Source organism: Lynx rufus, unplaced genomic scaffold (genome assembly GCF_022079265.1).
Source record: "Lynx rufus isolate CCGP_SWC_20201006 ecotype Redwood Valley unplaced genomic scaffold, mLynRuf1.p SCAF_2, whole genome shotgun sequence".
Taxonomy (NCBI): Eukaryota; Metazoa; Chordata; class Mammalia; order Carnivora; family Felidae; genus Lynx; species Lynx rufus.
The window spans coordinates 188,683,214-188,697,875 of NW_025814834.1; the positions used below are offsets into that span (position 1 = coordinate 188,683,214).

Genomic DNA, 14,662 nt, shown 5'->3' on the forward strand with positions numbered 1-14,662 from the left:
ACCGACTGAGCCACCCAGGCGCCCCATTGAGCTCGGTCTTAAATGACAAGGAGACACTAGGCCTGGGGAGGAGGAGTAAAAAGGGAGAGGTTGAGGCTCTCTGAACTCCCAGTATCCTCTGAGATCCAGATGAAGGCTGGACGGATGGCTCCATCCCGGTAAACACTCTCGCACACAATAACTCCCCAAGGGCACAGATACACTCCCCATTTACCTCCACACCCCTCTATCTGCCCCCCCCCATCCTCCCCTCAACTCCTGCACAGGCTCACACACATTTTTGCAGGCAACTTTGAGCGTCCTTGGTCCCCGCGGCTTTGCCAGGGAAGAATTCCCACCTCCTCCCCTCCACTTCCGGCCCACAGTCCTCCCAGGCCTGCAAATCTTCCTCTTCCAACTCTGGACTTTGTACCCGTCACGGGAAATTCACTAGCTTATCAGGGCCGTCAGCCTGGGCAGTTGCCTGCTGAGGTGTCTGCTCGCCCGTTCTAGGGCCCGCAGGACCCCTCTCTGGATCCCAGCTGCACCAACACCCCTCCCCTCCCCCCACTTTCTGCACCCGGCGCTGGGGGTGCGGGTGGGGCGTGGGCCAGAAGGTTCACTGCAAAAGCTTGGGGTGAAGTGCAATTAGTCGTCCTGATTGGAGGCGTTGCCTGCAGCCCAGCCCTCCGCCCTCCCTGCGGATTCAGCCCCGCCTGCCGGCTGCGTCCCCAGGTGAGTCAGGTGGTGGCTTTGGCCCACCCACCTGTTCTGGTTCTGCCCGCCCCAGCCGGAAGCTTCATCCAAGGACTGTGCACAGTTCCTACAGGTGGGGAGCAGAAGGGGAAGACCTTGGGGGGCCTGGGAGGGGGATCCCACAGATTCCTGAGGGCTCCTGGGAGCAGAAAAGGAACCACAAAATCAGAGTGGGGTGTGTGTATCTGTGAGATCAGAGGGTGTGTGTTTGTCGGTGGAAGAGATATGGGGGTAGGGTGACAGCCCGTGTCCTTGGGAAGAATTCACAGGGACAGAGCAGGCAGGAGAAGGAGTAGGGTTAAATCTTACAAACCTCAAAGTGAATACAATTCACTTCCAGTTAACAAAATCTTATTTTGCGGGGATCCAGTGCCTAGCGTGGGGCCCAGAGTAGGCATCCAATGAGTGAATGAGTGCTTTAGCTCTCCTTTCTTTAAAAAAAAAAAAAAAAAAAGTTTATTTATTTATTTTGAGGGTGGGGGAGGAGGAGAGAGAGGGGGAGAGAGAGGGAGAAAGAGAATCCCAAGCAGCCTCTGCACTGTCAGCGCGGAGCTTGTTGAGAGATTATGACCTGAACTGAAATCAAGACGGAGTTACCCAGGCGGCCTTAGCTCTCCTAATACCCCGCTTCACTCTCCAGCTCGCCCATACTCACCTCTCACCCAGACTGAGCTGCTGAGCACCAAGCTGTCTGCCAGAGCCCGGGCACATTTTAATCGGCTCGGTCCTTGCCCCCGGGCAGCTGCCCATCCAGTAACTGGCCAATCCTGATGGGTGGTTGACTGGGTAGGCCAGTGAAGGGGTCATCCGAGGGGTCAAGGGACAATCTCATAGGCAGGTGTGGTTTGATTTGGCCTTGGGGGATGGGGAACTCAAAATACCGAGGAGGGGTGTCTGGGAAACAAGAGAGTGGGTGAGGTGGGAGGTGTGTGTGGGTGGAGCATGGTGGGGGGGGTGGGGACTGTGGAGAAGACAACATCGGCTGCAGAGCCGTTTGCTAGATTGTGCAGCCTTGAAGAACATGCCGAAGAATCTGTGTATAGCCCCGAGGGCCTGGGGAGCTCTGGAAGGATTTTTAAGCGGGAGAGTGATGGGATCAGATTTGGGCTTTAGGTCCACCACTCTGGGGAGTGGACTAGAGGTGGGGAAAGACGGGATGGCGGGGGGGCATTGTAAGAGTCAAGGTACAAGATGAAGGTGGCTTGGACTGGGGCAGTGGCTGGGTGCAGAGGAGGGACAGAGCCATTCCGGAGATACTTAGTTCCAGGAAGAACTGATGGGGCTTGGTGACAGGTTGGAGGTGAGGAGGGAGGGTATCATTAAGATATCAGCATTAAAGAATATATGGCAGGTACTCCCCTAAACCAGATGCTTCTCTCCTAGGTGCTTTCCTAGCCTGGATCCTCCTCCCCAGGTACTCCTCTGATTGAGGTGGTCCACCCGCAATAATCTCCAGTCAGAGCTGTTCCTCTGACAGGTACTTCCCCAAGTACTCCTCAGATTCGGGTGTTGCTCCTCCAGACATTCCTCTGACTCAGCTGCTCCTCCTACAGGTATTCCCATGCCTAGATGGTCTTCTTCCAGATACTCCCTTAATTCAGGTTCTCCTCCCTAGCCCTAGTGGTTCTTACCTACGTAATTTCCTGATCCAGATGATCTGCATTTGGCTACTCGCTGAAACTGCTTCCCTCTGGGCAGAGGTGGATGGACAAGGGATGTGTCTGAAGAGCTGAGGGTCAAGGTGGGGTGGCAGGGGCTCCTGCCTGAGGAGGAGAGGGGCCCCCTGCCTGGGTAGGGACAGGCACCGTCCTCCACGTGTGGTCTCTACTTTTGTTCATTAGCTCTCAGCCATTGCTGTTGTCTGACCCCTGGGAGCCAGAACTGCCTCTGTCCCATCTTCCCAATCTCGGCCTGTCAGGCAGTGTAGCAGATTGGGCTCTGGGCCCCGGTGTCAGAGACCTGGGTTCAAGTCCCGGGACTTTTGTCCGAGTTGGTTCACCCCTCTGGGCCTCCGAGTCCTCATCTACAGAGAGAGGATAATGTTTATACCCACCTTACAGTGTTCTGTGAGGACATCCCGCCCGGTGCCTGAATCATACGTAGTGCTTAGCGAGTTCCAGCATGGACTTATTTGTTTCAGCTGCTTTCTGAGCTGGACCCTACAGTCTTCCCTTACAAACAGCCAATTTCCAGGTGCTCAGCTCCTCTTTCGTGCACAATCGGTTATGGTTAATTGTCCAGTGCCCAGAGTTGGTGCAGCGCCCTAACGTGGCTGTGAGTCTGCCCTGGAATGTGTACCTGTGGCCCCCCACGACACCTGCACGTGGTGTACATGTTCTAGGACTCTGTGCTCCAGGGCTGCCTGGCATCTGGGGGGTCTCCTCGGAGCTACGGCTCTTCTGGCAGAAGCTGAGGCTCACCGGTGTCTCCAGGCCCCTTCATGAGTGAGGCAAACCAAAGTGAGTGAATGGGAAGGGGGCTGGGGAGGGGGTTGGGAGAAGGACCCTGTCCCCACACCTTTCGGGCTCCCCAGGGAACCCATCTGGGGCCCCATGCATAATGCTGTCCCTTTCTCTGCAGCCACTGTGGGGCCCTCAGAGCTCTCCACGGCATCAGCCATCTCCCCTGGGCTGGGCACTGGGGCCCGGGCATGGCCTGTGCTGGTGGGCGTCGTGCTGGGGGCCGTGGTCCTCTCTCTCCTCATCGCGCTTGCTGCCAAGTGCCACCTCTGCCGCAAATACCGTGCCAGCTACCAGCACCGCCCGCTGCCCGGGACCGGGAAGGGTGTCTGTCCGGAGGTGGGCGAAGAAGATGACGATGGCTTCATCGAGGACAATTACATTCAGCCTGGGGCCGGCGGGCTGGGGACAGAGGGCGGCAGGGACCACTTTTCCTTCTGAGCCCCCATCTTTGGTCACCCCCCACCCATACCTGACAGCTGAAGGATAGTGGATACCACAGGGAGACCGTGAGCCTCAGGGACGGAGGTGTCTAGGGCGTAAGGGCTCACCAGGGGTAGAGCAGTCCTCCCTTCCCTGACACTGCTGCTGCTCGAGTGACAAACTTTCTCTTGCTCAATCACCCTCGATGACTCCCTGCTGTTCTCAGGACAGCTACCAAGGGCCGGGCTAGGGAAATAAGGCCTCTGTCACCCTCTTGGTTCCCTTTCTTGCCTTTCCCGACACCACTCCCTACTAAAGTAATTGTTTTTCCTTCTCTCCTACATGGTGTTTCTCCATGCACTTTTTGGTCACACTCTCTCCCCGGCCTATACTGCCCTTCTGTTCTTGCCAATCCTCCGTGACTGTGATGAAAGTCCCTGGTCCATCGACTCCCTGTAGCCCGTCTACCTGCCAGCATTTCAAATGAGCCCGATGAGAACATTTTAGCAGGTGCCAAGCAGTGTGCCAACTTTCTTGTTGAAAATTTTCCCTATCAATAAAGTGAGTCATCTAAATGGTTACAGTATATTACACTTTCCACGGGTATTAATAAATCTATTTTCATTTTAAACAAAAGTAAAAAGGAGTCCCTGCTTCTCAGTTTTCCTGAGTTGGAACCTGTGCATAAAAGCATTCCTTCTCATAGCTGGATAGAACTGCTCGGATGTCCCCTCCTCCAGGGGACGCCTTTTGTGAGCCCCTCCGTCTCATAACACCCCGTGAGTTTCTCTACTATTCTCTTGTCATGGTTTATATTATTTTATTTTATTTTATTTTAATTTAATTTTATTTTATTTTATTTTTATTTTATTTATTTTATTTTATTTTATTTTATCTTCTTTATTTATTATTCTTTTTGCCACGGTTTATTTTAATCTGTATTGCAATTTGCACCTACCCCTTACCGTGCCCGTCCCCACAGTTAGACGGTGACCTCTCTGAAGACACAGGCTGTGCCTCATTCTGTGTTCTCATTCTTGCACATGGCAAGAATGCTAAATAAGTATTGGTCAAGTTTGTTTACTGCAGGCTGAGGAATGAGTAGATGAAAGGTGAGGGAGTGAGGCGACCGTGGAAGACTTGGTCAAGAATGGATGAAGAGGAGGAGGGCCCGGTCATCCTTGCTGTTGGGGAGATTGGGACGAGGGAGGCAGCTTTGTGTTTTTTTGTTTTGTTTGTGTGTGATTCAACAGTTCCATGCATTAGTCAGTGTTCATGTACTGATCGTTGTATCCTAATCCCCGTCCCCTATTTCACACACTCCCCACCCACCTCCCCTCTGGCAACCATCTGTTTGTTCTCCGTAGTTCAAAGTCTGTTTCTGGGTTTCCTTTTTTTCCCCCTTTGTTCATTTTTCTCTTAAATTCCACATATGAGTGAAAGCACATGCTATCTGTCTTTCTGTGACTGACTTATGTCACTTGGCATTATACTCTCTACCTCCATCCATGTCACTGCAGATGGCAATATTTCATTCTTTTTGATGGCTGAGTAATATTCCCTTGTGTGTATATACCATCTTCTTATCCATTCATCTATTGATGGACACTTGGGCTGCTTCCATAATTTGGCTACTGTAAATAATGCTGCAATAAACATAGCGATGCACACCTTCTTTCAGATTCTTTGGGTAGTCAGGAGTGGAATTACTGGACCATAGGGTAATTCTATTTTTAACTTTTTGAGGAATCTCCATAGTGGCTGCACCATATCACGTTCCTACCAACAGTGCACAAGGGTTCCTTTTTCTCCATATCCTTGCCAACACTTGTTTCTTGCGTTTTTTATTTTGTTATTTTATTTTATATTTTTAAATGTTTATTCCTTCTTTGAGAGAGAGAATGAGAGAGAGCACGAGTGGGGGAGAGGCAGAGAGAGAGGGAGACACAGAATCTGAAGCAGGCTCCAGAGTCTGAGCTGTCAGCACAGAGCCCCACACGGGGCTCGAACTCACGGACCACGAGATCATGACCTGAGCCAAAGTCGGACACTTAACTGATTGAGTCACCCAGGGGCCCAGATTTTATTTTTTAATTTTTAAAATTTATTTTGAGAGAGAGAGAGGCAGAGGATCTGAAGCAGGCTCTGCACTGACAACAGCGAGCCCAATGTGGGGCTCAAACTCATGAACTGTGAGATCATGAGCTGAAGTCGGACACTTAACCAACTGAGCCATCCAGATGTCCCTGTGTTTTTTATTTTAGCCATTCTGACAGGTGTGAGGTGGCATCTCATTGTGGTTTTGATTTGCATTTCCCTGATGATGAGTGGTGTTGAGCATCTTTTCATGTGTCTATTGGCCCTCTGTCGGTCTTCTACGGACGAATGTCTGTTCATGTCTTGTGCAAAACTAAAAGACACCTGAGTGGGAGGAGAGATTTGCAAATGACATATCTGATACAGGGTTGGCATCCAAAATATATAAAGAACTACAACTCAACACCAAAAAACCAAATAATCCAAGCAAGGGAGGCAGTTTTAAGAAGGGACAAAGTTAAGCTTCTTTTCAGTTGCAAGCAATGGGAGGAGAATTGAAGGGACAGCTGACTCAGGAGGGCAGGAAACAGGTGGCTCTAGCAGCCTGAGGACAGGAATGGTACCTTTTGTGCTCTGTCACTTGTGGGCGTTAATGACACTCCATGCATGGGACTCCTGAGTTCTCGATGGCAAGTTTCAAATACTCCGGTGACAGAGTCTCATCAGCCCAGTTTGGGTCAAATATCCACCACTGGTCCAACCCACTGTGACCAGTAGCAGGCTTCTATAGTGCAAATGTGATTTGGGGAGGCTGCCTGTTGGTTTCAGGTCATTCCCAGACAAGGGGAAGTCATCAGGAACCAGGCGGCCACCCCACACATGCTCACTGAATGCAATGTTAGCCTCTGAGGAAAGAGCCAGCAGAGAAGGAGGGTGAGGGCAGGACTGATACAGGGAGGAGCTTGAGAAAAAGGCAGGAGGTCAAGGGGGGCTGCCGTGGAGGGTCAAGGGATGCCCTCGGCAGTGGTGAAGTTGAAGGGTGGACCAGATCAGCTAGGGCCATCATGCCAAGATAGCTTGCACTTCAACATGAGAGCATCTGAGGCTCATCTGTGGATGTTTTTGGCCAGGGAGTGAGGTAATCATGATAGAAAAGTCATTCTGGACGCTGTGCCAATGGGTTGGAGGGGAGACACCCAGAGAGAGGTGATAAGACCTGCCTAAGCTGAGGCAGGGAACAGAGAGATTCCAGAGACACGGGGGAGGCAGGGTTGGTGGGCTTGCTGGCTGCTGGCCGTGGGAAGTAGAAAGGAGGCAACGAGGTTGCCCTGGTTTCTGGGTGGGGGACTGGGCACCCTGAGGAGGGGCAGGCTTTGCGGGAACAAGGATTCAATGCCTGACGTGCAATTTCCAGGGGGAGAAGTCTGGGGACAGCTGGGTGCACCCGGGAGGACTCTGGTCTGCAGAGTGTGTGTTTGGGACTAGTTGGCAGTGGGGTCACCAAGAGCCAGGAGTGAAGAAGATCAGGAGCCTGGGTGGAGTTGAGGAGGTTCTGAGGACTAAGCAGGGAAACACTGACATCTAAGGGCTTGTCAGCAGTGGAGGACGTGGCAGAGCCTAGAGCCCATGTTCCCAACCCCAGCAGTTGTTCCTGAGTCCAGAGACAGTCTGACTCTTGCAGGTCTGGCAAGTTCCTGTGTCTGGGACAGCAGCATAGGCTGCCCCAGCCCAAGACCTTGAGGAGGACGTTGAGGAGCAGAACTAAGGGGTGGAGGGCATGTGTTGAACAAGGGAGGAGCTGCTGGAAACTCAGCTGCTGGAAACTTTACACTCCCTCAGTGCCCACCTGGGGAGCGGGCAGGGTGCGGGGCGGACACTGTCCTGCCTGCAGTTCTGGGCCTGGAAGCAGCTCAGCTGTCCCCGTTGTCATGTATTCTTTGGGACCCGAGTCAGAGCCTCTGAGGGATCCAGGCAAGGGAAGGGCTTGCTTTCCCCGAGCCCAGCACCCAGCCAGGGTCAGCAGGGAGGGCTTCTTCTAGGAACCCACTGTGGGCATCATGCCTGGCTGAGCAGGCCCCTGAGTAGGACCTTGGACCCTGTCCTAAGAGGCCTTCCTAGATTCCTCTGAGGAGTGATTTCCACTGCGCTCTGAGTGCTTGAGCCCAAGCACAAAGAGGGAGCATGATTTGGGCCCACAGGTTCAAAGCTGAGGGATCCTAGACTTTGTGGGATACCTGGGACTCAGCCAGACCTCTCTCTGGTCCTCCCTCCTCTGGCTTCAGGCCCTGGCCCCAGCCTGCCTCTGTTCCTAGCCCTGTACCCTGTCCTGCACCCTCAGCAGCTGCCAGCACCTTCTCTGTCCTGAGAGCCTGACCCAGACAGACCTGACTGTGAAGGACAACTCAGCTTCCCAGCTGTCTTGTCCCACTGCCCCCAAAGCAAGGCCACATCCCTCTTCCTTGTATGGAGGCCAACGATGGGTTCACACAAGCCACAGGCACGAAGTTTAAGAAGCTCGGCAGAGCAGCAAAGTGAGCTGAGAGCAGACTACTTGGATTCAAGTCCCAGCTCTCACTAACTTGCTGTGTGACCTTGGGCAAATTGCTTACTGTCTCAGGGCTCCAATTTCTCCTCAGTAAAATGGGGATGATAATAGTGCTTACATCATATGGTTGTTAGAAGGATTAAATGTTAGTATGTAAAGTAGAACACAGCAAGTATTAGCTACAAACCTATGGGTACCCTCAGGGCTAGCTCCCTACAGCAGGGGGCAGTCTTAATCCTGAAGGAGGAGCTTGCCAAGCCTCCTCCCTCCTCATTCACTCTGGGCTGGGGATTTGAATGTGTCTGTTTCCCAGGACTCAGGTCAGAAGATCTGGTGGGGGCAGCAAAGGCCTTGAATTAGAATCTTGGCTACTGTAGAATATAGTCGCAGCAAGAACAAAATCAGCCATAATAGCACCGATGCTCTAGCCCTTCCTTACACGGCTCTGCTGGGCAGGCACCCCCATTTTATAGACAGAGAAGTTGAAGCTCAAACAAGTTAACTGCAACTCGGCTGCTTCACTTCACAACAACGCCGTGATCTCACCCCAAAGTAACGATGAAGCAGATCCAGAGAGGGGACCTTTGGTGGTTGGAATTGCTCCCACCCTGCCTGGGCCGACACCCTCTCCCCTGAGTGAATTGGGAGCTGAGAATTTTTAGGGCACAAGCTCCTGGTTTGGGAGGGCAGGCCGTGAGGGTGGAAGTGGTACGTTCCATCCTTGGCTGGGCTGTCCCGGTTGCTGGGGCTGACTTCCATGGCCATGTCCAGGGAGCCTCTCAGGTCCCGAGGAACAGTGAAGAAGGCAGCCCCTGTCAGCATGCAGAAAACTGAGTATGAGGGGGCATGTGTTGGTCCCCTGAGGCCCAGAGGAAACTCCTCCAGAAACCTGAGTGTCCCCAGAAGGCCTGAGGTCTCATGGGAGATGTGACTGGATATGATGTAAAGACCACTCAGATTGGAACAGATCAGAAGTTTCTGGAACATGTTCTCCAATATCCAGGGGTCCAGGTGACACAGCTGAGAATCTGGAATGTGTTGAGCCCAGGAGGAACATGTGGCAAATGCCTCTCTCTACCTCCCCTGCGGCCCAGTGCGGCCCTCTATCTAGGCCCGGATCACTCCACTTCCTCTCTCATTCTCCATAGCAGCTCTTTAAAATGGCCTCTGCATCACAGAGAAAATAGCTGTTGGTCAGGGCCTCCCTCAACTTCCTGCTACAGACCCCACAAACTTACCTGTGTCCACGTTCTTCCTTCTCTCCTGTCAAAGTGGCACCGTAAGCCCAATGCCACCATCTTGTGCCCTGGAGGCACCCTCCCTGCCTCTCTGTTCAGGGACTTTAAGAACAGCCTCTTCTCTGCCTTGTGTCTTAAACCTGTCTTTCTATCAACATTCTGTCAACCCTTCACACCTCTCCCATCTTAAAAAGCTCCTGAGTCACGAAGACGTGTTGGTCCCACCCTCTGAACGTCCATCGAATCTGTTGTGTTTCACTCTGTCCCAACAGCCATCCCTTTGGCCCCCGTCATTGTGCATCTGCCGATGGCATTCATCAACCAACTGATTCCCCTGCCTCTGTTTTTACCTCTTCCAGTTAATTCTCTGTGCTGCAGGGGGAATGACTGTCCTAAAACCCAATTTGACCTCTGCTTCAAATCCTTCCCTGGCTTCCTCTTGACCTTAAATGGTGCCACCTGTACAGAGCCTCTGAAAGAGTGGCCCAGGGCTCCTCCCTGGCTGCACCTCCTGCCTCCTGCCAGTGAATGCTCCAGTTCTAGCCACACAAACCCTTTGTGTTTCCTTGCAGGAGCCAAGTTCTCTCCTCTCTGGACCCTTCTTCTGCTCTTTCTTCTTTCTGGCACTCTTTCTTCTCAACCTCTCTAGCTTGGCCAGCTGCTTCTCATCCCTCGGGGGCCAGCAGCAATGGCACTTCTGGGCCTGATTGGACATTTCTTCTGATTCTTTTTCTCCTAAGGCCCATTCCTGGCTCTACGCTGCAGCCAGCTGGCCCCAAATCCTATTCTGGCCAAAGTACTTCCCTAATTAAAAGCTTTCCATGTTTCTCATTGTCCTGAGGACAAAGTCCAAATTCCTCAGCTGGGCTGACGAGGCCATTCCACAGATAGGAGTGAAGGAGGAGCGATTTGGGGGGAGCAAGGTGAAGGCCTCCCGCCACATGACCCTTTTGTTTTCTCCTGACAGGGGAGGTCACACCATCTGCAGGGGGTGATGCTGAGGTGTGAGGGGAGTGGAGAGAACTTGGGGGGCCCGCTGTGAAAGCAGGAGCTGACCAGGGAAATGCAGTGTAACTGATGAGCAGAATTGCAGACCAGTCGAGATGGGTGATGAGGAATTCGTGGTGACACCAGGCGGCCTGGCCTAATACCTGGTCACTGGGAGGCAGTAGGTGTGGCAAAAGCAGCTGGGTGAACTTCAAAGGAGCAGGGCGCTAAGGGGTTGGGGACTCTGTGAAGGAGTGGGTGAAATGTTGGGCTATGGGATTTTAACCAGAAGGGAGATGAAGACAGGAGGGGACAGCTTTAGAGAGAGAGAGAGCAGAGGGGCCAGTAGATGGCTAGTTGCAATGTAGACCAAGAGAGGATTCAGTGAGATGCTTTGAGCAAACAAGCTTGAGGTTGGAGGTTGTGGGAAGTCTACTTTAGAGATCCCGGAAGTAGTAGCATTTCTGCCCTGCCTGTGCCTGGACCTCGCTCTCACCCAGACCCATGTTATAGCTGGGTGTGTGGGTGCTGACTTCCACTGCCCTTTGGAACAGCCCTCTGGGGCCACGGGCCATATTCTTCATCTGGCATCTTTCCCAGGAAAGCTCAACAAAGGCCCTGCCTGCAGTAGCTGCTGATCTAGACATTTGTGTGATGTAACCCGTCCCTTCCCCCTTCTCTAGGCGTCTGTGTTTCTGTTTTCCTTTAGGTGTTTTGTTTTTTGTTCTTTAAGGTGTTTTTTTTTTTTTAATTTTTTTTTTCAACGTTTATTTATTTTTGGGACAGAGAGAGACAGAGCATGAACGGGGGAGGGGCAGAGAGAGAGGGAGACACAGAATCGGAAACAGGCTCTAGGCTCTGAGCCATCAGCCCAGAGCCTGACGCGGGGCTCGAACTCACGGACCGCGAGATCGTGACCTGGCTGAAGTCGGACGCTTAACCGACTGCGCCACCCAGGCGCCCCTTTAAGGTTTTTTTTTAAAGCACTTTATTTTATTTTATTTTATTTTTTTATTTTTTTTTTTTTAAGTAATCTCTATGCCCAGCATGGGGCTCACACTCACAACCCCGAGATCAAGAGTTGCATGCTCCACCAACTGAGCCAGCCAGGTGCTCCTTCCTTTAGTTTTCTAAAGCAAATATGTTGAAAGAGTAACCCTGTCTTAGCTGAAAAGAAATCGCATTTCACCCCATATCATAGGATGGAGAGGCAGTGTGGGGTTCTCTGGTGGCCCTGTAGCTGGTGATAATGATAGATTCCTCTTGGGAACCCTGGAAGGGTGAGAATTTGTGGGGAGGCAGAAAGATTCAGGGCCAACAGTGGGGACAGTGGCCTAAGTTTCCTACCCATTCCTATTCTAGGTGGGTCTTTCCCTGATCCTTGCATACACATTGCCTTCCAACCAAGCTGAGTCCTTCATCCATGCAGCAAAGCACTTGCTATGTGTCAGGCCCACCTTGGGAACAAGGGGTGCGCAGATGGGAAAGACCCAAATCCCCCCAGGAGGAGCCAACCACCTGATTAAGGAGACAGGCACACAGAGAAAGAATTGCAGACTGGTGTCTACAATCGCAAGGACAGGCACAGAAAACAGACAACTCATCAGTTTAGGAGGAGAGAGTCAGAAGAGGTCTGGAGAACCGGGTCTTGAAGGGTATGGAGGAAAGGAGAAGAGAGCACACAAAGGCTGGGAAAAGTGAGAATATGCAGAGGTCACAACAGTTCCGCGAGGCTGGCTCATGGGGTGCTTGGAGGTGTGAGGGAGGCCGAATCATGTCGGGGATCCTGCACAGTAGCCTGGGTGTGGTGGGGGCACGGGGAAGGACTTTTGTTTTAGGACAGTGCTGGGTTGCAACTTGGAGCTTCCCGGGTGTAATCTGAAGCTGGCCCCGGTACACGGAGGTCAGACAGAGGCCGAAGACAGAGACAGGCCACTCCAGAGTGGTGACTGGCAGGTGTAACAGGCAAGGAAACTCCCTTAGAGGCTTGTCTTGAGTGGCCACAAGTCGAGTAGACCGCTGCATCTGCCTCTCATATCTTAAAAGTTTATATAGAGGCCTTAACTGGGTTCCATCTCATGTACAGTCCAGATAGTCTCAATGCTGTATCATTGTCTCAAGGCTCTATCCTTGGGGCAGCTTCTCAGAGCCAGAAAGGCAAGTGGGACACACATTCCAAGCGCAGGGGAAGGGGTGAGGAGCCTCCCATCACCTGGGTCCGGCTCATGGATGAACAGGTGGTCATGTCCTCCCACCCCACCCCTCTGCCCGCCAATACCTCCCTAACAGTCACTGTGGCTCAGGTGTATGTGTTGGGCTTGGGAGAGAGGTGAACTGAAGAAGAAAAGAGGGGCGCCTGGGTGGCTCAGTCAGTTAAACGTCTGACTTCAGCTCAGGTCATGATCTCATGGTTTGTGAGTTCAAGCCCTGCATCAGGCTCTCTGCTGGCAGCACAGATCTTTGGATCCTCTTGTCTCCCTCTCTCTCTGCTCATACTCTCTCTCAGGAATAAACCAACATTAAAAAAAAAAAAAAAAAAAAGCAAAAATAAGGACCCCAGGCGGGAGGCTGCACAAATGAAGCAGAGATGGAGAGGGCGCTGGGGGGTGAGTGTGGAGGGTTGAGCACCGCACACACATCTGTGGGGAAGTCCGCAGGTGATGTTCTCTGGACACAGGATAAGGAGGGAGGCAGGGTGCCATCTGGGACCACAACCGAGCTTTCTAACCTAGGTGCTGGGTGAAGGGTGCCCCCCCCCCGCCCGCTCTGGGTGGGACAAGGAGCTGGTTCAGGATGAGGAGGGGGATCCGATGTTGAATACGTGGGGTCTGAGATGCCACAGGTCCTGGGGAGAGGTTCCACCGTCCTCCTGGACGTGCCCTCTTCTTCCCACTCACCTTGCTCCCTCCTTGGCTGGCAACACCCTTCCCTCATCCATCTGCTCGGCGGCATTTTCTCCAGGAGGCCCCCTAGGTCTTGACTCCTGAAAGCAATTTCCTCCTGTTGGAGAACCTGTATCTCCACACTTGGGGCCCCCTGGAGGCCTGTCTGGTTTCCCAGCCCATCTTGGTGCCCTGGCGGGGCTGCATGGCATCTGACCTCGAGAAGCAGGGAGTGATGAAACTAACCATAGCTCCTGTCCTGGTGGAAGGTGCTGGGTGCCACATAGGCCGTTCTGCACCGTAGATGGGAGATCCTGGGGCTGACCTCAAGCTGGCAGTGACTCTTACCCCCCAGAGGGGTTTAAAACAACCCTCCCATACCCGGGGTGGGGGCGGGAGGGCCCGGAGGAAGGCCAGCAGGTGCAGCTACTACATAGGCCAGGACGATCCGATTCCAGAGGTGGGGTAGGGAGTGGCAACCTCCAGAGAAACTAGCTGATAAAACCCCGGCACTTAAGACTTCATCTTGAACCAGCACAGGAGCAAATGTGAAGGACTCAGGCCACGCTCCTCCCCACCCCCCTTCCCTCACCCCCTCTCCCCTCCAGCTTCCTCATACCTGTGAGGAGAAATCACAGGCCTGATAGGAGACACGTCAGGGTACCTTTTGTCAGCTTGAGGTAGGCAGCGTGCACCGTAGAAGCGGTAGTTGTCGGGGAGGGGAAAGCCGAGGGGGAGGGGAGATGGTGAGGTACCGACAGCGACAGTGACAACGGCCCCCAGTTTTATTGCACACCTGCCACGTGCCCAGTCCTTCCATATACGATGTGGTCCTCACAATCGATTACCACGACCACGACTGTGACTCTCCGGAAACTGAGGCTCAGAGAGGTTAAGTCACTTGCCCAAGGCCCCCCAGCGGGTGGGGGATTCCAGTCCAGTCCTGTCACATTGTGGAGCCCGCGTTCTTTGCACTTTGTCACCGGGTACTTTCCTCAGTGAAGTTGCCGGTATGGTCTCTGGGGTAGGACAGTCGCTCCTGGAAATCTCTGATAGGTGTTCCAAGGCAGGGTTGGATTTGAGGGGGGCTGGGAACAGGGGCCAAGAATCTTCAGGGGCCCAGGTCAAGACGGGTAGACTCTGACAGTTCCACTGCCACCCACAAGCCCCCAGTTCCACCTTCCTGTGGCATGGATGTGTGGGTACACGCGACACGCAATCCCACGGAGGGCCAGATGGTCCTGGGGACACCTACGCACTCACGTGCGCGTGCAAGCACACACTCACACCCACTCCCACCCTGGCACGGCGCCGTGGACGCTGAAGCAGGTCGCGGGCAGGGGAACTCGGGCTCGG

At 53.1% G+C, this 14,662-nt stretch overlaps 1 protein-coding gene across 1 annotated transcript; it reads left to right on the forward strand.

Moving 5' to 3' along the window:
* The first annotated feature begins 3,175 nt into the window (after positions 1–3,175).
* On the forward strand, positions 3,176–3,635 carry CUNH1orf210 (chromosome unknown C1orf210 homolog). Its single transcript, XM_047083498.1, has 2 exons — positions 3,176–3,194; positions 3,316–3,635. The coding sequence occupies exons 1-2, from the start codon at positions 3,176–3,178 to the stop codon at positions 3,633–3,635; spliced, it is 339 nt and encodes a 112-aa protein (XP_046939454.1).
* The last annotated feature ends 11,027 nt before the right edge of the window (positions 3,636–14,662 follow it).